The following is a 24,817-nucleotide window of genomic DNA, read 5'->3' as shown; positions in this document are numbered from 1 at the left end:
CATTGCTGTGAATCTCGGAAACTTGGCTACCCTGCTGATTTCACACAGCAACTCAAGGTGCTAAAACAAGAGCAAGGGATAGACCTTAGGGGCTGAGGAGGGTTGCACTTTCTGTGCCGTCCAAAGATGAGAGCTACAGAAAGTTTTGTACACGAAGCAAAACGTGGCTTTGTGCCAGTAAGAGAAAATGCCTTTAAGCCAGTATGGTTTGGTGAAGCATTTCAAAGGCGAGAGGCCAATTCTCTCCTTCGTTGTGCTAAGGTGGCTGGGTCATTACAGGTAGCACTGAGGGAGTGGGGAACATAACACAAGATCCTGATGGTAAGAGTAATGGTGAACACACCGATCTGGTCTGGTATGTAAACGTTTTACCCACCTAGCTATGCTGAGAAAAGCACAGCCCTCACCCACATAGCCCTGGTGGCAAAGCCCTCGCATAAATGGAGTTATATAGAGATGCAGCTTATTTAGCTGGCGGGACTGCTACAAGCTATATTGGCAAAATACACCTCTACCCCGATATAACGCTGTCCTCAGAAGCCCAAAAATCTTACCACGTTATAGGTGAAACCGCGTTATATCGAACTTGCTTTGATCGGCCGGAGTGCGCAGCCCCGCCCCGCCCGGAGTACTGCTTTACCGCGTTATATCCGAATTTGTGTTATATCGGGTCGTGTTATATCGGGGTAGAGGTGTAATGCCTTTGCCAGAGTAAACTAGACACCCACTAGGAGGGTTTGCCAGAATAGCTATACTGGTATATTTATACTGGCAAAGAGAAAGCCTTAGACATGCACTATACCCCCATTTATGGAAAAGTCCTGTAGAAATCCATATGGCTCTCCAGAAATTAATTCCTCAGTACTAGGTGTAATGTCTGTACAGTATTGCAGCAGCACCTAGAGGCTTTAGGATCGAGGCTTAAAGTTAAGCATCTGCTTCAGTTCTTTGCTGAATCAGACAAGGCGCCCCGCAAAAAGTGATTGGCAGTCCCAATTGGACAGATAATGCAGTGAATGATGGAAACCGACAAGGTGGGGAATTTGGGTTAAGTGCAGAGAGACATCTCTAACGAATGGGAAGGATTCTTACTTTTGAGGGACGGGGATTGTAAATGTAGCTTTGCTTTGTACCATTCTTTGCTACTTGCTTGTTTCTTTTTGTTTAGTGTATTTAGCCAACCAGGATTAAGTTCCGTTTCAGCGTTTTGATTTAGACTCATCTCTAATATGTAGCCCAATACCCAATTTTGTACATTGCCTTACCTTGCAAAGGGTGAAGTCAGATGCATTTTGCTTGTACAATTGCCTCTGTATCTGGGCTCTGGCAAGGGACTTGGGGAAACCTATGCCTGCACTAATGAATATATACCTAGTATATTGCATTTATGGCCCTATAATTGTCATCACCCCAGTCATTGACCTGAAAAAATTGCATGAGTGTGCATCATCCTAGTTGCAAATGATTTGGTTAGAGACTTGGATGGTTCATTTAATTGCAGCTGTATGGAGGCTCTGCTGAGAAGTCTGGGGAACTCTGCTCTGTTAAGGTTCCCGTTGTAATCAATGGAATGGTTGGATCTGGAGTTTCTGTTCTCCCTGTTTCAAACACAAGAGGGGCACAAATACACCCACAGCAAACTAGTTTACATATTCAAGTTTGTATTCACAGAATGTTGTTTTCTGCATTATTTAACCAGTTCATTGTCTATCAAGCATAGATAATGAACCAAGTAAATAATGCAAAAAAGCAAAACCGAAACTCTCCAAATCATTCTGTGAATACTAGTTTGAATACATAAACGAGGTTGCTTTGGGCATATTTGTATCCCTCCTGTACTGTGAAATAGGGAGATCTACCTTCTCTGTACTATTCAGTATTCTGTATAACTCTCATCCCATCCACAAAATCATGTATATAATGTAACTGTATGTGTTTTAACACAAGAAGAAATGCCAGGTTAAAGCCTATTTAGTGTCTCATTGCTAGGGGTGTTCGTGCCAGTTTGGATTCAATAAAACCCTCTTCAGCCAAACCGTCTCTTAAAACTCAAACAGCTCCAAAGGTTTGCTTAGCTTTCTTCATTATTTGTCCTTGTTGCACATTCAGATGCTGCCTGGGATCCAATGAGGAAGGGACAGAACTCTGCAGGAGAGGTTGAATGTGTGGAATTTCCACACAGGAATGTCTGGAAAGCCCAAGCAAACTCCTATCATTGTTGTGAGCCTTCCAGCTCAGAGTTTCAGGTCCTGCTGATTCAAATTTTCTTTAACTTCACCCATTGATCAACAGGCATCTTTGCATTGACTTCTCTCACAGTATTCTTGCCGCCAAGTTAAAGAAGTATGGGCTGGATGAATGGACTGTAAGGTGGATAGAAAGCTGGCTAGATCGTCGGGCTCAATGGGTAGTGATCAATGGCTCCATGTCTAGTTGGCAGCTGGTTTCAAGCGGAGTGCCCCAAGGGTCGGTCCTGGGGCCGGTTTTGTTTAATATCTTTATTAATGATCTGGAGGATGGTGTGGACTGCACTCTCAGCAAGTTTGCAGATGACACTAAACTAGGAGGTGTGGTAGATACACTAGAGGGTAGGGATCGGATACAGAGGGACCTAGACAAATTAGAGGATTGGGCCGAAAAAAACCTGATGAGGTTCAACAAGGATAAGTGCAGAGTCCTGCACTTAGGACGGAAGAATCCCATGCACTGCTATAGACTAGGGACCGAATGGCTAGGTAGCAGTTTTGCAGAAAAGGACCTAGGGGTCACAGTGGACGAGAAGCTGGATATGAGTCAACAGTGTGCTCTTGTTGCCAAGAAGGCTAACGGCATTTTGGGCTGTATAAGTAGGGGCATTGCCAGCAGATCGAGGAACGTGATCGTTCCCCTTTATTCGACATTGGTGAGGCCTCATCTGGAATACTGTGTCCAGTTTTGGTCCCCACACTACAAGAAGGATGTGGAAAAATTGGAAAGAGTCCAGCGGAGGGCAACAAAAATGATTAGGGGTCTGGAGCACATGACTTAACTGAGGGAACTGGGATTGTTTAGTCTCCAGAAGAGAAGAATGAGGGGGGATTTGATAGCAGCCTTCAACTACCTGAAGGGGGGTTCCAAAGAGGATGGAGCTCGGCTGTTCTCAGTGGTGGCAGATGACAGAACAAGGAGCAATGGTCTCAAGTTGCAGTGGGGGAGGTCCAGGTTGGATATTAGGAAACACTATTTCACTAGGAGGGTGGTGAAGCACTGGAATGCGTTACCTAGGGAGGTGGTGGAGTCTCCTTCCTTGGAGGTTTTTAAGGCCCGGCTTGACAAAGCCTTGACTGGGATGATTTAGTTGGGAATTGGTCCTGCTTTGAGCAGGGGGTTGGACTAGATGACCTCTTGAGGTCCCTTCCAACCCTGATATTTTATGATTCTATGATTCAGAGGTTACTGAATCAAGACCCAGGCAAACATCAGAACCAGCTATAATTCTAAGAGGCAATGTTTAGTTGAACAAACAATGCAGTCACTTAATAGGGGAACAGGCAGTTTGAATAATTCAGACAGATTTTCTGAAGTACGCAGGACAAGAGTGGGTGGAACTTTTTGGCCAAAAGCCCCCCCCCCCCCTTTTTTTTTTTTCTTTTTGCTGAAAAACACAGATTTGGGTTGACTGAAACATTTCCCAAATTTGTGTTGAATTTGCCAAATTGTTTTGGTTGAAACCAAAACCAAAAAATTCAGCACAGTTTGTTTTGAAATTTCCCTTTAATATTATTTGTTTAAAAAACTAACCAGTTAAAAATGCTCAAACTAGAAATGAAACGTTTCATTTCACCCCAAATACATTTTTTCCTGACTTTTGGATGAGCTGAACATTTCAAAAATTTCATTTTTGGTTTGACCAAAACACCTGTGTGTGTATGTATAGTGATTTTTTTGTACATTTAATTATTTTGAGGAATTACCAGCAAACCAAAAAATCTCGTATTCACGCCAAGCTCTACTCAAGACCCAGAATAGCAGCTGGACTTTCACAGCTCAACTCCTATTTAGGCTCTTCAATAAAGTGTGTGAATTTTCAAAAGTGTTTTTGAGAACATAGGCGCTAATGGCTCCTGAGTGCTTTTGAAAATGCAGCAGCTTCATTCATTAGAATTCTTGGGAAACTGAAACGGCAAATACATTCAAACGAGGCTCCTATTGTATTTTGGATTCAAAAACTTACCAGTCCACCATTCTTTGTCTTCTATGCAGCTTTCCAGCCTCTTCTCTTCACTAGTTGACTTGCAGACAGGTAAGTGGTTCTGATTTCTTTCATAAAATGGTCTCCGTATATTATATTGTGATTGTGTACCTGATTCAGCAAGATACTTCACACATATCTGAATAAGGTCCTACTTCCCTACTTAGCTCCCCTACTTAACTACTTCAGTGGGACTACTCATGTGGGTCTGTATTATTTCAGCTGCACACAATGCAAGTGTGATTTCTGTTGCTAGAGTTCTCAGAACACAAATTTAATTGTCATTTTATGTGAGCATTTGAGGTTATAATTTGGCTTCTCTGAGCATTTGGCCATATAATTGCATAGGTCTCAGGGTCAAATCGTGCCCTGATTTACAGCCTGTACCATCCAATTCATTGGGATTGTATAAGGTGTAAAACAGATTGTAGCCTATATGATCAAACTGATATTATCCACCTCTAACTTCCATGAATCTATGGTTTATTCATGATAACAGGGTCCTGCCCTAAAAGGTTTGGTACAAGCTTAAAATTTTAATTTATAAAACAAAAAGTCACTCATCATAATGTTGTGGGTATACACCTGAAATCCCACAAATAATACCCATCCCTTTAGTTTAATGGCATTACTGCTTGAGAAAATCAGGATACACAGCCTGAGAGCTACTTATATGGCAATATTATATGGACTACCAAATAATTCAGTTGCATAGGGGATAGCAAAGTATTTAAAACTAATTGCAAAAAATGTAACGTGCTGAAGAATCAGTCTTAGGACCCATCTTATTCAATATTTCTGTCAATGACCTTGGCACAGAAAGAAGCTAATGAAATGTGCTGGTAATACCAAGTTAGGAGGCATGGTCAATACAGAGGAGGATTGGAATATTATCCAGGGAGATCTGGATGAACTTGAAGCATGGAATGATAGAAATGGGATGAAATTCAATAGTACAAATTTCAAGGTTGTGCACTTCGGTCTAATAATAAGAATTTCTGCTACAAGCTGGTGGCTCATCAGTTGGAAGCAGCAGAGGAGGAGAGAGACCTCGGTGTGTGGGTTGATCACAACGTGACTATGAGCCATCTATGTGATGCAGCTGTGCAAAAGCCAAATGTGATCCTTGAACGTGTTAGGCAAGTCATTTCCAGTAGAGAGAGAGAAGTATTAATGCCATTGTACAAGGCACTGGTAAGACCTCATCTGGAATACTGTGCACAGTTCTGGTCACCCATGTTCAAGAAACATACATGTAAACTGGAACAGGTACAGAGAAGAGCTATTATTTTAAGAGAGGAAACTGGAAGAACTTGGCTTGTTTAGTTTAGCAAAAAGAAGGCTGAAGAAGGCTTGCTCTTTATAAATATATCAGGGAGGTAAATATCAGGGAGGGTGAAGAGCTATTTAAGTTAATGGGCAGTGTTGGCACAAGAACAAATGTATATAAACTGGCCATGAACAAATTCAGGCTGGAAATTAGAAGAAGGTTTCTAACCATAGAGGGTAGAGGTTCTGGAACAGCCTCCCAATAGGAATTTTGGGGGCAAATAACTTAATTAGTTGTAAAAGAGAGCTGGACAAATTTATGAATGTGATTGTATGAGAGGGGTTGCATGTGATGGTAGGGGGCAGGACTCAACAGCTCTGGGGCTCACTTCCAGTTTAAGTCTTATGTTCCTACAGCTCATGCAGGGTTTCAGCTGGCCACAAGCAGGGATCAGGAAGGGATTCCCCACACCCTCCACCATCACCATTGTATTCTGGGAGGAGGTTTTTTATGTCTTCCCTCTGAAGCATCAGCAATGGCCATGGTTGGAGATGGGACGCTAGGCCGGGTGGGCCAGATCTCTGAGGTGGCACGAGGCATTCTCTCTCTCAGGTGCTTCGCTGGCTGGTTCTTGCTTACATGCTCAGGGTCTAACTGATCGTCATATGTGGGATCACGAAGGAGTTTTTCCATCAGGCAGATTGGCAGTGGCCTGGTGGGGTGGGGTTTTTCTTCTGCAGCATGTAGATTGGGATCACTTGCCAGGATTACCTGGATATATCTCACTTAATTATTTCCCAAACACTGCAGGGGCCTCAGACACTGGTGAATCCCTGCTATGCATTCCCTGCAACACATAATAGTCTAGTCCCCTGTGAGCTGTAATGCTTTGGTCTCATTTTGGTTGTTGGATTTGGGTGGTGTTGGTGGCCTGCAATATACAGGGGGTCAGACTAGATGATCTACTGGTTCCTTCTGGCCCAAAACTCTGTGACTCTAATATCATCCCAAAGCAGAAGTGGAAATTAGTGTTGATGGCCTGAGAAGAAGAATGACATATACTGATGGGACTTACACTGGGAGCTAACTAGATGGCGCTTTAGCCACTTCTGTCTTCCTGTACCAGTGCCTCTGTTTGGAGCATGATCTTTGTTGTTGGTTGGAAGCTGAAGGAATAACAAACCTATCTAGCTGTTGTGGTGCTAGGTAGAGCCTATGGGTCCAATCATGCATCCTAGACTGGGTGTAGGGCTTTCCACAGTGAAGCAACATTAGCTCCATGGGGCTATTCACTGTATTAAGCACTAGGCCCTGCCATAAGTGTTTTCAGGACTGGCCTCAATAGCAGAACTTCCCCTCCATCCCGTCCCCTCCCACCCCGCAAGCTTCTATATTAAATTCAGACCCAAATTCAAATTCAGACCCAACTGACACCATGGTGGAATTATTTAAAAGTGTGGTTAATTTTATTATTTTTATTTCTTTGGCAATTGCTTTTCAAGGTTGCAGCTACTTCCAGCCAGGATCAGAGGTGTAAGGGCCAAAATATCCTGGGTGAAGTCTGGGCTCCATTTGGAATTTTGCCATGGACTAAAATGGGGCCAGGGTTTCACCCCAGGAGAGTAGCTTTTCCCATGTTATTTTCAGAAGAACTGGAAACAGAAAGTGCCAGAAACCTTGCAAGAAAGCCCATCCCAGCTAGATCAATAGCTCAGTTAAGCAGTCCCAAGAGTTTCTGAGAATTTGAATAAAGCTTGGATAAGCATGTGGCTACCTTGGTTCTTATTTGCGATAAATTTTAGCTTTGCACGGCACTCATCTGAATGCCTACATCCTAGCAAAGTTACCGTGCAATTCATTAGAGAGACAAGGTGGGTGAGGTAATATCTTTGACTGGACCTACTTCTGCTGATGAAAGAGACAAGCTTTAGAGTTTTACACAGAGCTCTTCTTCAGGTCTGGGAAATGTACTCAGAGTGTCACAGCTAAATACAAGATTAAACAGATTGTTTAGCATAAGTAGTTAACACATGTTTCAAGGGACCATTCAAGATTAAGTGGCCCTGCTAACACCCCTCCAGTCAGAGGGAGGAAAGGAAGTGGAGGGGAAGGCAGCTCGGGGGGGGGGGGGGAAGGGGGTGTTTTTAGTGGATAATCGATTGTTGTAATAATCCATAAATCCAGTGTCTGTATTCAGTCCATAATTTTTAATGTCTAGAAAAGTTATGAATTTAAGATGCCAGGCTTGTCTTTTGCAAGTGTTGAGCAGGTTTCCTTTGTGGATGAGGATTGATAGGTCAGATATAGTGTGATCGCTTTGTGAAAAGTGTTCACCCACAGGTGATGTGGTGTTTTTGTCTTCTATCATTTTCCTGTGTGAGTTCATTTGAGATAATAGTGATTGTCTGGTTTCACCCACGTATTTGCTATTGGGGCATTTAGTGAATTGGATGAGCTATACCACATGTTATGATAGGCATGTATAGGACCCATGGATCTTGAAAGATGTGTTGGGGAAGTGTGTAGATCATTGTAGCAGTGGAGACATGTCTGCAGTTTTTGCATCTTTTGTTCTGGCAGTGTCTGGTGCCACTCTGCGTTGGTGGGTCCTGGTCTGTGGGGAGCTTGCTTATGATGATGAGCTTGGCAAGGTTGGAGGGTTGTTTGAAGGCCAGAAGAGGGAGTTCAGGAAAGATTTCTTTCAGGATAGGGTCCCCATTGTGTAGGGGTTGTAGTTGTTTGATGACACCCCATATGGGTTCCAGTGTGGGGTGGTAGGAAACAACTAGGGGTGTTATTTCTGTATTGAAGCAGGTTCTCTTGGGATATTTGGGTGGCCTGTTCCATGATGTGATCAACTTCTCTGTGGTGGAGTGTCTTGTTTGGTAGAGGCAGTTTTGAGTGTGTTAACTTGTATATTCTGGACTTTCTCCTCAGAGCCTGTTCTGTGGTATCTGATCGCCTGGCTGTAGGTAACAGATTTCTTGGTGAGTTTGGGGTGGTTACTGGATCCAGGAAGGTAGGTGTGGTGTTCTGTGGGTTTCCTGTCTATTGTTGTCAGTAGAGTTCCATTGCTGATGCTGACTTTGGAAGTTGATGCTGGTGAGGAAGTGTTCTAGAGAGAGTTTAATGGATGGGTGTTGGTTGTTGAAGCTGGGGTGGAAATCTATGAGGGAGTTTGTCGTCTGGAATCCATGTCACTCAAGTGACATGCCATTTCCACTTGGAACGTTAGTCGCGGCTTGATCCACTGATCAAAACAGCATGACTGCCAGTGTTGGGACAGCTATTCTCTCAATAACAGAGCCCATTAAGCTAATGAATAAGAGGATATTGATCAGAAATCCACTAATTGATTGACTGGTCTCAGCAATGAAAAAACCTGGAGATGAAAGCTTGAGCAGTTTAAAAGATCATCCAAACCTCAAAGATGATTTGAAGCTTTACAAGTCAGTCTCTGCCTATCAGTTATGGTGGGGTGGGTGTGTTTGTACTACAGAGAGGAAAGTTATTCTTTGAAAATTTGCATGCAGGATGTCTAATTTAATTTCATGTAATCGTCACATTTCAGTGACAAATGTCAGATCACTGCTTTTTTAAGCGTGTTAAGGTTTCCCGGCACTTACAAAGAACGAGCCCTCTGATTCAATAATATGTTTAAATCAGCCAGTGTATCAGACTTTGTGCGTTAATTATGTGCTCAGATAAAAAAAAACTGTTGCTTTTGCTTTACTAAACCTATGGCTTGTTATGAATAATTAAAAAAATGGAATGGGAACACTTCTTAAATAAGAGATGTGGAAGCCAAATAGTTATTTAATGCTGAGGCAATGATAAAGAGGAAAACAAGTCTTAGTTTGATGCAGGAATGTCACGTATCTGGGTGTGGGAGGGAGGGGAGTTATTGTCATATGTAGCTGGCAGAGTGTTGGGTAAATGAGAGATGAGTGGACGCCCTAGGGAATCTGTAGTAGTTACTTCAATTTAATGAACTTGTAGTTAAGGCACTGGAGTGGGACCTGGGTGATCTGGGTTCTACTGCCAGTCTTCTTTGGCAATGTTGGGCAAGCTGTTTAGAGGCAGGTTTTCACAAGTGCACGGCCAGCTATTCCAAAGTGCTCTGCACCCATGGACGGGGTCAGATTTTCAAGAGTCCAGCGCCCAGCAGCTCCCATTGCTCTCAGCATGGGGGGGATTCTTTGTTGTTCCCAATGGAGGCTGCTGCATCCAGAACACTTTTGAAAATCTGGACATAGATTATAGGGTGCTGAGCCTTTCTGAAAATTGAGGCCTTAATATCACTGCCCCTCGGGGGGAGGGATAGCTCAGTGGTTTGAGGATTGGCCTGCTAAACCCAGGGTTGTGAGTTCAATCCTTGAGAGGGGCCATTTAGGGAACTGGGGTAAAAATCTATCTGGGGATTGGTCCTGCTTTGAGCAGGAGGTTGGACTAGATGACCTCTGAGGTCCCTTCCAACCCTGATATCTATGATTCTATGTGTCAAATGGGAATGATACTGCCCTATCTCGCAGGGGTGCCAGGAAGATTCCTTCTGTAATGTCTGGGAGGTGCCCAGAACCTGTCTACTGGCCAACACCAAAGGTCCCCTGTTAAACTCTCTGTCCCCTGGCATGGCTGAATATAGGGACCATGCTTTATATTCAAGGCACATCTATAAATAGTTTATAACAGGTCAATACGTGATTAGCAAGTGGTTAGTCAGTTGTTAATGAATGGCCATAATGTTTATAAAGGGTTAAATAACGGAAGAGATAATGATATTGCCACCTGTTAAGGTCCATTTAAAAAGCATAATAGATGACATTCCGCATTCAGGTTATTGATTTGTACTATGGAACAGGTCAATAGGTGCTTCTAACCCTCTCTATCACAATGTTATACATTATTATTGTTATTATTATTATTATTATTATATTGTAACGTTGTTTGTATCGTGGTAGAGCCTAGGAGCCCTTGTCATGGACCAGGCCCTGTGACAGAATATATCCCTGTGTCCACACCCTATACACTATTGTAATAATCGTTGTACAGAGTATGTTTTGTGAGATAGCATTTAAAAACTCACAATTTGGTGATCAATAATATCAGGGCAAAATGTAGGTAGCAGCATTATATGTGAAACTGTAGAATCATAGGGTTAGAAGGGACCACAAGGGTCATCTAGTCTAACCCCCTGCCAAGATGCAGGATTTGTTGTCTAAACCATCCAAGACAGAGGGCTATCCCGCCTCCTTTTGAAAATGTCCAGTGAAGGAGCTTCCACGACCTCCCTAGGCGTCTGTTCCATTGTCTTTCTGTTCTTCCAGCTAGGAAGCTTTTCCTGAGATTGAATCCAAATCTGCTATGCTGTAGTTTGAACCAGCTGCCGCTTGTCCTGCCTTCTGTGGCAAGAGACAACTTTTCTCCATCTTTTTGTGACAGCCTTTCAAGTATCTGAAGACCACTATCATATCCCCCCTTAATCTCTTCTTTTCCAAACTAAACATACCCAGTTCCTTCAGCCTTTGCTTATATGGCTCACATTCCATCCTTTTGATTATCTTTGTCGCTCGCCTTTCTATACATTGGTGTCCACGTCCTTTCTAGACACTGGTGATCAAAATTGGAGACAGTGCTCCAGCTGAGGCCTAACCAGCGCCAAGTAGAACAGTACTATCACCTCTCATGACTCGCATGCTATGCCTGTGTTAATGCAACCTACCATTGCGTTTCTTTTTTTGCAACTGCATCACGTTGCTGACTCCTGTTGACGCTGTGATCCACCAAAACCCCCAGCTCCTTCTCAGCATGCTGCTGCCCAGCCAGTTATCCCCCAGTCTGTATTTGTGCATTTGATTTTTCTTCCCTAAGTGTAGCACCTTCCATTTGTCTTTGTAGTATTTTGTTGTCTATAGCCCAGTTCTCCGATTTCTCAAGAGCCCTCTGAATTTTAGCTCTAGACTCCAAAGTGTTGGCAAACCCCCCGCCCCCCAGCTTTGTGTCATCTGCAAATTTGATCAGTATGCTCTCTATTTCTACACCCGAGTGTTTCATAAAGACGTGAAACAACACTGGACCCAGAACAGACCCCTGTGGAACTCCACGTGAGTCCTCCCTCTAATCCCACATCATTCCATTCAGTTACTCTTTGTTTGCAGTTATGTAACCACTTACATATCCACCTAATGGTAGTTCCACCAAGCCCACATTTCTCTAGTTTACTTATCAGAATGTCAGGGGGGGCTGTGTCAAAAGCCTTGCTGACATCTAGGTATATTATGCCCACCACATTTCCCCTGTCCACCAAACCAGTTACCCTGTCAAAGAAGGAAATTAAGCTGGCTTGGCATGATTTGCTCTTGGAAAATCCATGCTGGCTGCTAGTGATCACCCCTTCATCCGCCATGTATTCGCAAATTGAATGTTTTTATACATTGCTGTAATAGCTTCCCAGGTATTGAAGTCAGGCTGAGTGGTCTATAGTTCCCCGGCTCCTCCTTTTCTCCCTTTTTAAAAGATGGGCACTATGTTATCCCTTCTCCGGTCTTCTGGGACCTCTCCTGTCATCCATGCGTTTGCAAATGTGATTGCCAGTGGCTCTGAGATTTCTTCAGCTAATTCCTCCAGTATCTTGGGTGAATAGCATCAGGCCCTGCTGATTTCAATTCATTCATTCCAACAACAGTTTTCAGTTAGCGGTCTGAAGCCCCCTGGGGGGGCAGTGAGCAGGTTTCAGGAAGTCCGCCAAGCAAGGCTGGTATTAGACTCACTGGGGGCCAGAGCAGAAAGCGAAAGCCCCACCACCTGGGACTGAAGTTGAAGCCTGAGTAATTTAGCTTTGTGGGGCTCCCTGTGGTGGGGAGCCCTGGTCAAGTGCCCTGCTTGTTATGTGTTAATGCTGACCCTGGCTTTTATATGCAGGAAAACTGATGTTGTGGCACAGGTGGGATGTGGAGTTTTGATAGCATGTTGGGAGGGTCTCAGAAAAACGAAAAGCTGAGAACCCCTGGGGCAGAAGATCTGACGTGTTTTTACTTATTCCGATCTGCATCCCTTCCCCTTTATTGTCTATGGTAAACGTAAGCTGAGATCACGACTTAGAGTATGTTTTCCAGAGAAGTCTAGGAAGTCCAGATAAAGGGCAAGCTGACATCTCAGCCAGGTGTAAACACTCCTGATGGGCCATTACTTGCCAAATGACCATTCTTTGGCAGGAATGGGGGCAGGGGCAAAAATGAATCATAGAATCATAGAATATTGGGGTTGGAAGGGACCTCAGAAGGTCATCTAGTTCAACCCCCTGCTCAAAGCAGGACCAATCCCATACAGATTTTTTCTGCAGATCCCTAAATGGCCCCCTCAAGGATTGACCTCACAACCCTGGGTTTAGCAGGCCAATGCTCAAACCACTGAGCTATCCCTCCCCCCAGATCTTAGCAAAGAAATGGCATGGAGTTCCCTTCCACACTGAGTGCTTGTCACCTTGCTTCCCCATTGGAAATGCTTCTCAAAAGAAGGTACCCCTATGCCTCCCTCCCTTTCTGTCCACTGCATGAGAAGGAACAAAGGAAGCATCCATTAATCAAAAGAAGGGGTCCTGACCTAAGAAATTTGGCCAGCAAGACTGTTGAAAGTATGTGGTGAGAAAAACTTTACTTTGAATTTAACATAGCTTGTTAAGTTAGGCACTAGTTGTGTTTTGTCTTTATTTTTCTTGTAACCATTTCTGACTTTTATGCCGCATTATGTGTATTCACTTAAAACCCATCTCTTTGAAGTTAATACATTACTTTTACTGTTTTGTCTAATCCAGTGTTTGAATTGAAGCATTTGGGAAACTCCGTTTGGGGTAACAAGATGCGTGTGCATGAATTCTATTAATAAAATGACGGATTTTATATACGTTTGTATTGTCCAGTAGAGGGCTAGGCAGTACAGGACATACGTTTCTGGGGGGAATATAGGACTGGGAGTGTGTTGGGGTCACCCTGCAATATAGCCAAGGCTGGTGAGAGCCAGACTATAACCCACGTGTGGCTGGCAGGCTACAGTTGCACGCAGGCACTCAGGCTGTGGCTTGCATGCTGGAAGGCTGCTTGTGAGCCGCCCCGGTGGGAACATCTTTTGCCAAGGCATTGTAAGGCACGCAAGGTTGCAGGGCAGGGGTGACTCAACTACTCATGAGTGTGGATTATACCCTGGGTATGTCACAGGCCTCCATTGTGCAAGGTGCTGTACAAACACAGAACAAAAAGATGGTCCCAGACCCAGTTTGTTGCAGTCCAAGATGTATAAGACAAGAGACGACAGAAGGATATTGCATCTATTACTCATTTATTAACCCTGCATAGACCCTTTATACATTTATTTTATATAAAGTATGTGCTAGGATCTGGCTACTCAGACCTTCACAGCAGCTACTTAAAGACGCCTATTGAAACAAAGCCACCTTTCCCGGAAGATATTTAATAATTAAAGGGAGTCGGCGGTGGGGTGGGGGGGAGAAAGGAGGGCAGGGAAGAATCTAACTCCTGCAATATCTTCCCTCCCGCACAATGTCAGCTTGAAGGTTGAACTCTGGGCAGACGTTCTTTTTGTTTTCCTTTTTTAACTTCATCACTTTAAACTTTATTTGCTTGCTGAAGACAATGGCTTTATCTTCCTGCCAGATCCTTATGTTCCTCAACCAGGTGTGCTCTCCTGTAGCACTTTCATATCATGGAGACTCAGCTCCTGACAAATAATGAGCCAGGAAAAAGGAGTCTGGACTTGACATAATGATAAATGAGGTGAATCTTTTTTTTCCCCCCAAGAAACCAGGATTGGTGCATAGAAAAAAGAAGGGCGGAAAAAAGACATTTCTATTTTAATATGAAATATAAAACATCCATTGTACAAAAGTAGATTTTTTTTCTGAAGCAAAGAAGGAGTAAAGATAAAGGCTACAAGCGAACAAATGAGGAGAGGAAACTAAGATAATGCAGTCGATAATCAGTTGAAGGTACAGCATTATCCGCAGGGCCATCGGTCCAGCCCTAGGGGAGAGCTTCTTTAAAGTTTCCCTATATGCATTTTGGTCTGCTCATTAGCATACCTTGCCTTTGAAACTCATCAGAGTGACTCCGACTGTCTGCAGTGACACCTGCTGGAGAGATGGGGAGGCCCAAGTTAATCGATTCTCCATCTGCAAAACATAAGCTGGAAGCGCTGCTGGTTCTGGCCGTGTTTGGGTGCACTCCAGGCTGCTACCTGCGTAATCTGGCTATTCACAACAGCACAATATTAACTTACATACTGTCATTTAAAATTAATGCTGGAAACTTACTGGCCCGTTCAAAGACGCAGAGACTGTCTTTTTGCCCTGTGTTTGCACAGTGCCTAGCAAAACTGTGTCCTGGCCAATGGGTGGAGTCCTCAGCACTACAACAATGCAAATAATAAATATTAAAGCAAATGAGAATCTCTTAGTTGCGCCCTTTAGGATCCTGAACCTTCTTTCTTACTGCCCTCTAAGATTGGAACAATTATTATTTGTCTTCCAGTAGTGTTTAAAGGCCCTAATTGGGATCAGGGCCCTATTGTAATAGGTGCTTTGTCTCCAAATAGTAAGAGACAGTCCCTGCTCTGAAAACTCGCAGCCATCTTATAACAACATGTAAATAATTGCATTTTTAATACAATGGGCCCCAACGATATTAAACTTAATTCTTGGTCCAGGATATTGTCATATGTCACAAGGGGGCGGGAGGGGGGGAGGCAAATAAATAACAGGACCTGAGATGCTGACTGTCTATAGGCACTGAGGGTGTGATTCACAAAGATATTTAGACATTTAAATCCATTGACTTCAGTGGGAGAGGGGCACCTAAGAATCCCACCCTGAGGGTACAAAATAGTGCAATGAAACGCGAAACAACCACAGAACAGTGGGAACATCCAAATTATATTGGGGCACTGGACATTTTCAATGCTGTGAATGGATGCATTCACAATATCCTGGACAAAGTCTTCTCAATGGCACCATGACATGAAGTGGCTTCCAATTCTAGCAACTTAAGGATCTGTGAGACTGTTGGCTGATCCAGATTTCTGATTCACTCCAGCCCTCTCAGGTGAAGCCATGAAGGAAAGGTAGCCAGAATGTTGTGAACAACATGTTCCTGTGTGTGTGTGTGTGTGTGTGCGCGCGCGCGCGCAGGAGTGCCACTTCCGTCTATTGGATAGCCTCAGACCAGCTCATGTGTTACAGGCCACAAGGCTAACAAAGAATACTTGTTCAGAGTGGTAGACGTGTTACTCTGTATCACCAAAAAGAATGAGGAGTACTTGTAGCACCTTAGAGACTACCAAATGTATTTGGGCATAAGCTTTCGTGGGCTAAAACCCACTTCACCAGATGCATGCAGTGGAAAACACAGTAGGAAAATATATATATATACAGAGAACATGAAAAAATGGGGGCTGCCATACTTGACTATTTGTACTTTTATAGGATCAGGAAGATCTATATGTGATGCCCATTGCTGTCATGACATCCCAAATGGCCCCGGTGTGCAGCAGAGTGCCAACCCTGGAGAACGGATATTTTACAATACTATCTTTCTTTTAATAATATTTTCTCCTCTTTCCTTCCATGCTCCTGTAGACAGGACAGATTACTATGAATACAGTGATGAGTATATCCCGCCAGAAGAGAACACCGCCGCCACAGACAGAGAATATCTCACATATCCCGACTGGTTCTACGAATACTTTGGCTACAACGGTATTAAAATAGGTGTTAGCAATGCAACATTTTTAAAGTATGTTGGGAGGTGTCAGGGGTAGAAAACCCCAACCCACCATTCCAGTTCTGAGTGTGGCAAATCTCATTGTCTCACTCCCCATCTTATCTTATCCACCAGCATCCTCTCAACATGTCTGCATCAAAGGAATTAGTTAGGAAGGTTTGCCTGCAATGTTCTCCTTTGTATTCCTCTTGTATGGAGCCCGTGTTTCATCTCTTGGTTTCGCAGAACGGATTCTGATCATGCAGAACGTTTCTGATTGCTACTACAAAAAGCCCCAGCTTATTTGTCTATAGACACTATGAGATGTAATTGCTGCTTTCATGGGATGTATGTTCTGTAACCAAATGTAGAGCAGATGTTTTTTTCTTAGTCACACGTTATTTTCTATTTTATCAAACTTCAGTATAGCGAGAAAGTGCCTTGAGCCAGCGGCTTGGCACCACTCCGGTAGCAGAAAGGGAACCGGAAGCTGGGTTAAAGATCCAGGTGGGAATTCTCCTTGCATAGGGGAAAAGTAGAGCTGGGTTTGCCAGATTTGAGCCATGAGCTGTTGGCTTCCCCTCCCACCACCTGGGATTGTGGCTTCAGCAAACTTCACTCTAGAGAGCCTCTGCTGGTGGATAGCTCCTGGGGACCTCTAGCCAACCAGGTGTGGTTTAAAGCAGCACTGAGGCCTACACCAGAAACCTAAACAGCTCCCAGATATCTCCAGGGTCAGAGGCAGACCCTTCACCCCTCCTACCCCCAGATGCACTGCACAGAGGTCTGGCACTCCTTTATATCTAACCCTTTATTTTCTACAGTGCACAGTAATTTAGGTGAGAATAAGTTTTGTAGGGCCTAGCTCAATGGGGTCCCTCTGAGTAAATAGTAAATAATAATGATTAAGGCTACGTTTTAGTCACAGGTATTTTTAGTAAAAGTCACGGACAGGTCACGGGCAGTAAACAAAAATTCACGGCCCGTGACTTGTCCATGACTTGTACTATATACCCCTGACTAAAACTTGGTGGTGGGGGCGGCTCAGGAGGGCAGCCCTGGGGGCGCCACAGGTGCTGGGGGTGTGTGGCCTGGGGGGTCGCCACGGGTGCTCGGGGAGGAAGTCGTGGCTGGGAGGGGCGCGGGTATTGGGGGGGTTGTGGCCCAGGGGGTTGCAGATGCTGGGGGAGGTGCTGCCTGGGGGGGGCATCATAGTCGGGGGGGTGTCATGGGTGCTGGTGGGGCGGGGGGGCTGGGGCAGGCTCCTGGAAGCAGCGACCCCAGCTCCACACTCGACCTGCTACCTCCGCTTTGCCACAAGCCCCGGTTCTGCAACTTCAATTGGCTAGGAACTGCAGCCAATGGGAGCTGTGGGGGCAGTGCCTGCAGGCAGAGGCAGCATATGGAGCTAGGAGCTGAGGGAGGGGAGTTCCTGTCATCCTTCTGGGAACCCCCACCCGAGGTAAGCACCGCCCCGCACCCCAATCCCCAGCCCTGAGTCCCCCCACACCCAAATTCCTGCTGCAGAAGTCATGGAGGTCACGGAAAGTCACAGAATCCGTGACCTCTGTGACAAACGTGGAGCCTTAATAATGCTATATGACATCTGCAGGCGGAATCTAACAACTACATTGCTCCTAGTGCCCAAACACTTCCACACTTTAGTGAAGTCCTTCATACCTGGAGCCAAACTCATTAGCTTGGGGTCATCTCTGTTCCTAATGCATCTGGTCCCGCAAGCCTTATTCAGGTGAAATCCCCATTAACTACAATGGAAGTTTTGCCTGAGTAAGCGGTGCAGGTCCTGATTCAGTGCTGACTGGCTAACTGTTGTTAGGCATGCGTCTGTGCTTAGGAAGACAGCATCAGATTGCTCTGGAAGGGGGAACCTGTCAACTTTAGATCAGGGTCACATTTTGGGGGTGATCTGACCTGAGGTTCCACCTGAAACCATATTCATCTCAGACGAACATGATCCAGAAACTATCTATTATCTAAACACATGAGATTGTTGAGACTCTTCCGGCAATGTCAAGCTAAGAGCCTAGCAAAAAGTCGAGACTGTCGGGTGTAAATAAAAAGTCTCCGTGCTCTCCTGGTAGATCCATGCTCGTCCAAGCCTTGCAAGAATAACGGGGAGTGCAAAAGAAACAGACATCGCTACAGCTGCCTCTGCCCTATGCCCTATGCGGGGACTAGGTGTGAGAAAGGTAGGTGCTGCTTTCATAATTTCATAACTATTAAAGGGAGGAAACAACTCTAGCCAAAAAGCTCTAGAAAAATACATTGCCTTTGATTCACTTCTTAGAAAGCATCTGTTTGTGAAATAATCCAAAGGAACTGGGCAATGTGTGTCAGGTTTTGACTAGAGCGGGTCGACAGTTCATTGTTGAAATGTTCTAGGGGAATGTGTCGATTCCATCAAAACTTTCAGTGGAAACCAGGCAGGTAGGTAGGCAGGGTAGGTAGGCTAGCTCACCCACCCTCATGACTTCTTGGCAGGGCTTCTTGGCTTCTCACTTGGCAAGTTGCTGGGGAGCCCAGGTTTCTAGGCTCCCCGGGGTGGTTTGGTAGCTGGCCAGCTCCCAGGCAGCCAGGTGGTAAGCCACAAAATTCCATTTCAGTTCTGCTGAAATGGATTTTTTGCACCCTTTTCTTCCCATGAAAAATTTCAAGATGTATTTTGTTGTTGTTGTTCCAATTCAGAATGGAAAAAGAAATCATAGTTTTGAAATTTGTCACAGGAAGGAAAATTCCATTTCTGCACAACTCTAGTTTTGAGGTTAGATGCTTAACAAGCAGTAGCACCCAAAGCTATAGCTAAAAAGGGTGCGAGAGATTCAACTGAAAGTACATCTAGCCTGGTGTCTATGGGACTCCACACCTGTTCAGTGAATACATGCATAAAATGCGAGCAATTAATCTTATCTTGCTTTTCTGTTTTATCTGGCTCCACCACAGTGAAAAACGTGTGTGAAAGGAATAGCTGTAGTAAAGGAGACTGCCTTATATTGCTAATGCCACCTTATTCTCAGTGCACTTGTAGACATCCATACAAGCCACCATACTGCAACAAAGGTGAGAATAACATCCGAAAAAAATCCTACGTGTTTGTATGTTCAGTAAGTGGGCATGGAGCCTGCGCTACCTGCTCACCCCAGAGAGGTGGTCTCTCCAGGCAGAGTCAATCTGGCAGGATAATGCTCGGGAAAGCCTCTGTTTCCTGTTGAATAGTACGTGTTACGCATCCGCTCTGTGACGGACCCACCAAGGATGAGCCTATTGTCTCTCCCAGCTAGGGGAGTAAGTCCCTTAGGGGAATCGGTTACTGCCAGCCACCTTCTAGCAGAATAATAGTGCTGTTTTGTGCTTTAAATGTTGACAGTGTCTTCAGCTTGCAAACCAAACCCATGTAAAAATGGAGGCGTCTGTCTACAGCAGAGAATCAGATCAAAATTCTCCTGCCAGTGTGCTGAACCCTTCAGAGGGAGGTTCTGTGAAATAGGTATGTCAAGATTTGCCTTTTTTTTCCCCCAAGGGTGGGGAGAAGGTAATTATTAGGCTGTATGTGTCCAAAGCAAGGTCCAAGCCTGCAATCAGATTCAGTAGCGCAGTTCATAGACCAGGAGCCCAAACACATATCCAGGGTAATCCTGGGCTCAGGAAGGTTTCAGAGGATTTCTTTAACCCATCGTAGGTTCTCTGTCCTCCCCAAGTGACTAGCGATAGGATGGTCAAGTTTTAGCAACATTAACTCCCCACATTGCTGGGCAGGCACATCAGTTGTCTGTAAGGTTTCCCAGAGCTTTTATTGTCCCCCTGTGAACTTTCCTGTACAATCTCCCTTCCTCTTCAAAAAAAAAATCTTTCCCAATTTCCTCTCTCTGGGGCCCCCTTCAGGATGTACCCACACGTTTTGGGGTTCACCCAGGCCAGTAAGGCGATTGGTCACTGTCTGCCTTGTAACCCTGGAGTGTTTTGTGGCTGTGAAGCTCTGGCTCAGAACTCTGACCCCAACAACCAGAAAGCCCACCACAAGACACATAGGGTTACAAGGCAGATGGTGACCAAACCCTTTACTGGCCTGGGTGAGCCCCAAATGTCACAAAAGGGTTCCCCACTCTGATGTTCCCTAAACTGTGCTCCAGCCATTCCCCACTTCTGGAAGAGTGTGACTGAATGAGGGTGCAGGGGCACACATTTGTAAGGGTAGGAGCGCAGGAATCGTATTTTCTCTCTATATGTATATTAAAGGCTTCAGACCAGCTCCACGCACACGGACAACCTTCTCATGAGCGCTCCTCATTGCTATAATTCCTTCATTAACCTTTAACCCTTTCCTCTTGCCGGTGTGTCCATCCTTCTAGCATGATACCAACTCTGTGATCAGGTCTGTCCATCATGCTGGCACCCTCTGCTGTCCACAGCTCAAGTGGCAGGTTGATACAGGAACAGATTCTGACCAGTTGCTGACTTTGTAATAATGGAAGCTCTCCAACGCTACTTGGCTGAGCTGTTTAGAGCATGAGGTCTCAACCTGGGAGTGGCAAATAGGTTTCAGGGGGTTGCAGTCATTTTCACTTTCCTTATAGCTAGGTTGGAGTCGGGGGTCCTGAAACTTTTTTCCATTGTAACTTGGTGTCACAGTATTGATATGGTTGAGAATGTGGCTTAAGGTTCAGTTATTCCCACCTCCCTTGTCCAAGACTACATTTGGTCCAGTGGCTCACTGAACCGAGGGGGAATCATACATCAAGATCTTGCAACAGGCATGAAATTAACCCATGTTGTCCTTGGTGGGTGACACATCCGCTGTGCAGGAAATGAGCAACAGGACGGACCTTTTCGTATCAGCATTGTCTTCTTGTAGGACCAGAGGACTGTTATGAACAGGATGGCCATGAATACAGAGGGAAAGTGAGTCAAACAAGGGCTGGAGAGACATGCCTTCATTGGAATTCTAACCTGCTCTTGGACGAGAGTTATAATGCATTTATGGAGGATGCTGAGTATTATGGCATCGGTGAACATAACTTCTGCAGGTAATCTACTGAAGCTACATATGTAGAGGTCTCCTCTCAAAAAATGTGCAGAACCCCCAATGATTCCAGGGTGAGCAGCTCATAGGGAAGCACAGGGAAATCTCCAGGAGATGTAAAGCTGCCATCGCCTGCTCTACGCAACCTGCCATGGAGATAATAAGAGTGACAAGGTGGGTGAGGTAAAAATCTTTTATTGGATCAACTTCAGATGGTGACGTACACAGACTCTTCTTCAGCGTCTGACATAGTGGACATTCTGGAGCACCCCTCTAAAGAGTTCTGATGCTCCTGTCCTGGAAGAGACCACTCTAATTTGCACTAACCTGGCCCCTAGCTAGTCCCAGGGTCAGGAGGGTGGAAAAGTGGCAGAGAGTCACCTATGCCACCCATTCGCTCAGGTGTGTCCCTTGTTAAAAATAAAAATAGCTTCTAGAGAAGCTTGGATCTTTACTTGGAGCATTTAGCGGATCTGTTATGCACCCTTCAATCCAACGGTTAACCGGTTCTCCTGGAGATTTCCTCACTCTGATTGGTGGATGTTGGAATCTGTTCCCTTCAGGAATCCAGACGGTGATGTAAAACCCTGGTGCTTCATCAAAACAGATAACAAGGTGAAATGGGACTCCTGTGATGTTTCACCCTGCTCAGCAACAGGTAGAGTGGAGAATAACACTGAACCTGCTCAGTGAGGCTCAGAGGTGTTAAGGGCTTTCTCTTTGCCCTTCCCCGGGTTCTTGTCTTGCAGATAGAAAACAGAAGCCCAGAAGTCCAAAGTGCAGGCAATGCAATGTTTATTGGGGAAATCAAGCAAACATATAAATAGCTCTGTACGCCACAGAGCCTTTCCCCTGTGCCCCTCCCCTTTCCTAGCAGGCATAATTATACCTGTAGTGCACACCCTTGATCCCAACCCTTATAATTTATGTCATGTTCTGTTTTGGAGGGTCTTGGGTCTGGGGGCTTCAGAACCACCTCTTTTGTATCCCATGGGAGGAGTAAGGAGTGAGGTTATGCTTCGGTCAGGGTCAGGCATTTCTTTGGCTTTTAGTGTTTCTTATACCTCCCCTCACCCATCCCCCTCGCCTCTCCCACCAGGTTGCTTGACCTTATCTCAGGAGAACAATTGAAACAGGACAGTCCTTCAAATGTGTGCTTGTATATTAAATTTCCACTCTACCCAACAACACTTTAATTTTATTTCTTATCTCTTTTTTACCCCATCTGCCTGTGGGCTGATGTAACGCACAGTGTCTTTGTTCACACATATTAGTAAGAATATAAAAATATCAAAAGTCAAATGGGCAAACAAGACCCAAAATTCTATCTCAGGCAAAACGTGCTCCTAAGCTTCCAAGAAGCTCTGGCAGCCAATCACCACTGCTGAACAGTGCTGTAGATGATCCTCCAAGTGGTTCCTACAGTACATCTGGCAGGATTTCCAATGTTGCTCCCAGCCCCATGTCCCCCGTAGTGTGTCATAACACTTCCAGTCCTATAACTGTGCCAGACATTCCCAACATGCATTGCCTTGTCCATTCCTGAGATTTATAATCATTATAGCAAGTTCAGTCTATGCCTGTAGCAAGTTCAGTCTTATATCTCCCCTGCAGAAAATATTCCAGCGACTACAGTCACCCCAGCTGTTCTTCCTGTAGTGGGTAAGACATTCAATACGTGTGGACAGCCAGAGGCTGAGAGAACGCTCAAAAGGATTTATGGTGGGGCCAAGACCATGTCTGGCAAACATCCCTGGATGGCATCTCTGCAGAGCAAGCGTCCATTGAGGCCCTCTATGCCAAAGGGACACTTCTGTGGAGGAGTGCTGATTAAACCATGCTGGGTTCTCACTGCTGGACACTGCATTCAGTAAGTGCATTACCTGTGTCCTGTTAAGCATGAAAAAAATCATAGTAGTTATTTGGCTGAAATTTATCTACTGGAAACCGTTGCTAACAAAGTGCCAGATTGAATTTTTTTGATGGAAAATGTCAATGTCAGCAACATTTTCTGATTAGTGTTTTTAATGGGAAAATTCCAAACAAAGCATTTCAATTGAAAGTGTCAAAATTTTTCATTTTGACATTTTAGTGGAAATTTTTCTGAGCTTCCCATTCCATTACAATGTTTGATATTTTGATATTTTTTTCGTTCTGTTTCAGGATAGAAAAAAAAAGTCAAAATATCAGAATTTCCTGCAGGATGGGATTTCTGTGTTCCGAACAGCTCTAATAGCATTATAGAAATACACCTCTACCCCGAAATAACGCTATCCTCAGGAGCCAAAAAATCTTACCACATTATAGGTGAAACCGCGTTATATCGAACTTGCTTTGATCCGCCAGAGTGCACAGCCCTGCCCCCACAGAGCACTGCTTTATATCCAAATTCGTGTTATATCGGGTCGGGTTATATCGAGGTAGAGGTGTATATGGTGTTGTAGCCATATGAGTCCCAGGTCATTAGCGAGACAAGGTGGGTGAGATAATATCTTTTATTGGACCAACTTCTGGTGGTGAGAGAGACAAGCTTCTGGGCTTACACAGAGCTCTTCTTCAGTCTGGGAAATGTACTCAGAGTGTCACAGGTAAATACAAGATGAAACAGATTGTTCAGCATAAGTAGTTAACACATGTTTCAAGGAACCATTCAAGGTAATGTAGCCCGTTAACACCCCTCCAGTAATAGGGAGGAAGGGAAGTGGGCAGGAGAAAGACAACTGCAGGGGGCAGGGAGAGCGGGTTGTTAATGGGTTATAGATTGTTATAATAACTGTTTATAGAAATGCTGAGTATGTTTCCCAGACCTGAAAAAGAGCTGTGTGTAAACTCAAAAGCTTGTTGTTCTCACCAACAGAAGTTGGTCCAATAAAAGCTATTACCTCACCCACCTTGTCTCTCTCATTGAAAGATGGAGTCAGATCCCCAGCTAGTGCAAATCAGCATTCACTTCAATGCAGCTACACCACTTTGTCAGCTGAAAGTAAAACCCTAAGAAGTTACTTAGGACTCGTATTGGGGGTTGCCAGGGGATGAAGAATGAGACGGTAAAGGGATGTTGTTACCAGATAGTTATAAAATCACAGAAAATTTAGATCAAAAACGCCAATTAAATCATCCAGTCCACTTCCCTCCCACTGCATGAGTGTCCCAGAAGCTCATTAAAACACATTGTCCCTTTCACGCCTTTGCTGCAGTTGCTCAAAGAGGATCTGACTTCTGCTTCCAATCAAACCCTAGTTAAGTTGAAACAAGGTTATACCATGTGTACTGTACCCTACAGAAGGGGCTGTGAAGTGAGAGACAAGGGAAGAGAGTGGATATTTCTACATGGAATATAGGGAACTCCACTTCTAGAGCCAGTCCATAAATCGACCTTCTCAAATTGGATTACAGTTCAGAGGAGTCAGTTTCTGCTTGATTTAGCTGTGGTTGGTATTTTGATTAAGATCACATGCTAGCGAGTAGCTATGTACAGGAGGTTAAAAGGATATTATAAAAACATGTAC

The 24,817-nt window shown here is 44.6% G+C and overlaps 1 protein-coding gene across 4 annotated transcripts in view; it reads left to right on the top strand.

Moving 5' to 3' along the window:
* HABP2 (hyaluronan binding protein 2) overlaps positions 1-24,817 on the top strand; it is a 53,172-nt gene that overhangs the window by 10,477 nt on the left and 17,878 nt on the right. For all 4 annotated transcript variants that reach the window (XM_054033984.1, XM_054033982.1, XM_054033983.1 and 1 more), the window contains exons 2-9: positions 4,243-4,282; positions 16,147-16,266; positions 18,373-18,480; positions 19,232-19,348; positions 19,656-19,775; positions 21,141-21,312; positions 21,872-21,966; positions 22,923-23,178. In XM_054033984.1, coding sequence (XP_053889959.1) covers positions 4,243-4,282; positions 16,147-16,266; positions 18,373-18,480; positions 19,232-19,348; positions 19,656-19,775; positions 21,141-21,312; positions 21,872-21,966; positions 22,923-23,178 — 1,028 coding nt within the window. The remainder of the gene's footprint in view (positions 1-4,242; positions 4,283-16,146; positions 16,267-18,372; positions 18,481-19,231; positions 19,349-19,655; positions 19,776-21,140; positions 21,313-21,871; positions 21,967-22,922; positions 23,179-24,817) is intronic.

The sequence above is a fragment of the Malaclemys terrapin genome, chromosome 7, assembly GCF_027887155.1.
Source record: "Malaclemys terrapin pileata isolate rMalTer1 chromosome 7, rMalTer1.hap1, whole genome shotgun sequence".
Classification (NCBI taxonomy): Eukaryota; Metazoa; Chordata; order Testudines; family Emydidae; genus Malaclemys; species Malaclemys terrapin.
This window is presented reverse-complemented; position numbering and strand designations above follow the sequence as displayed.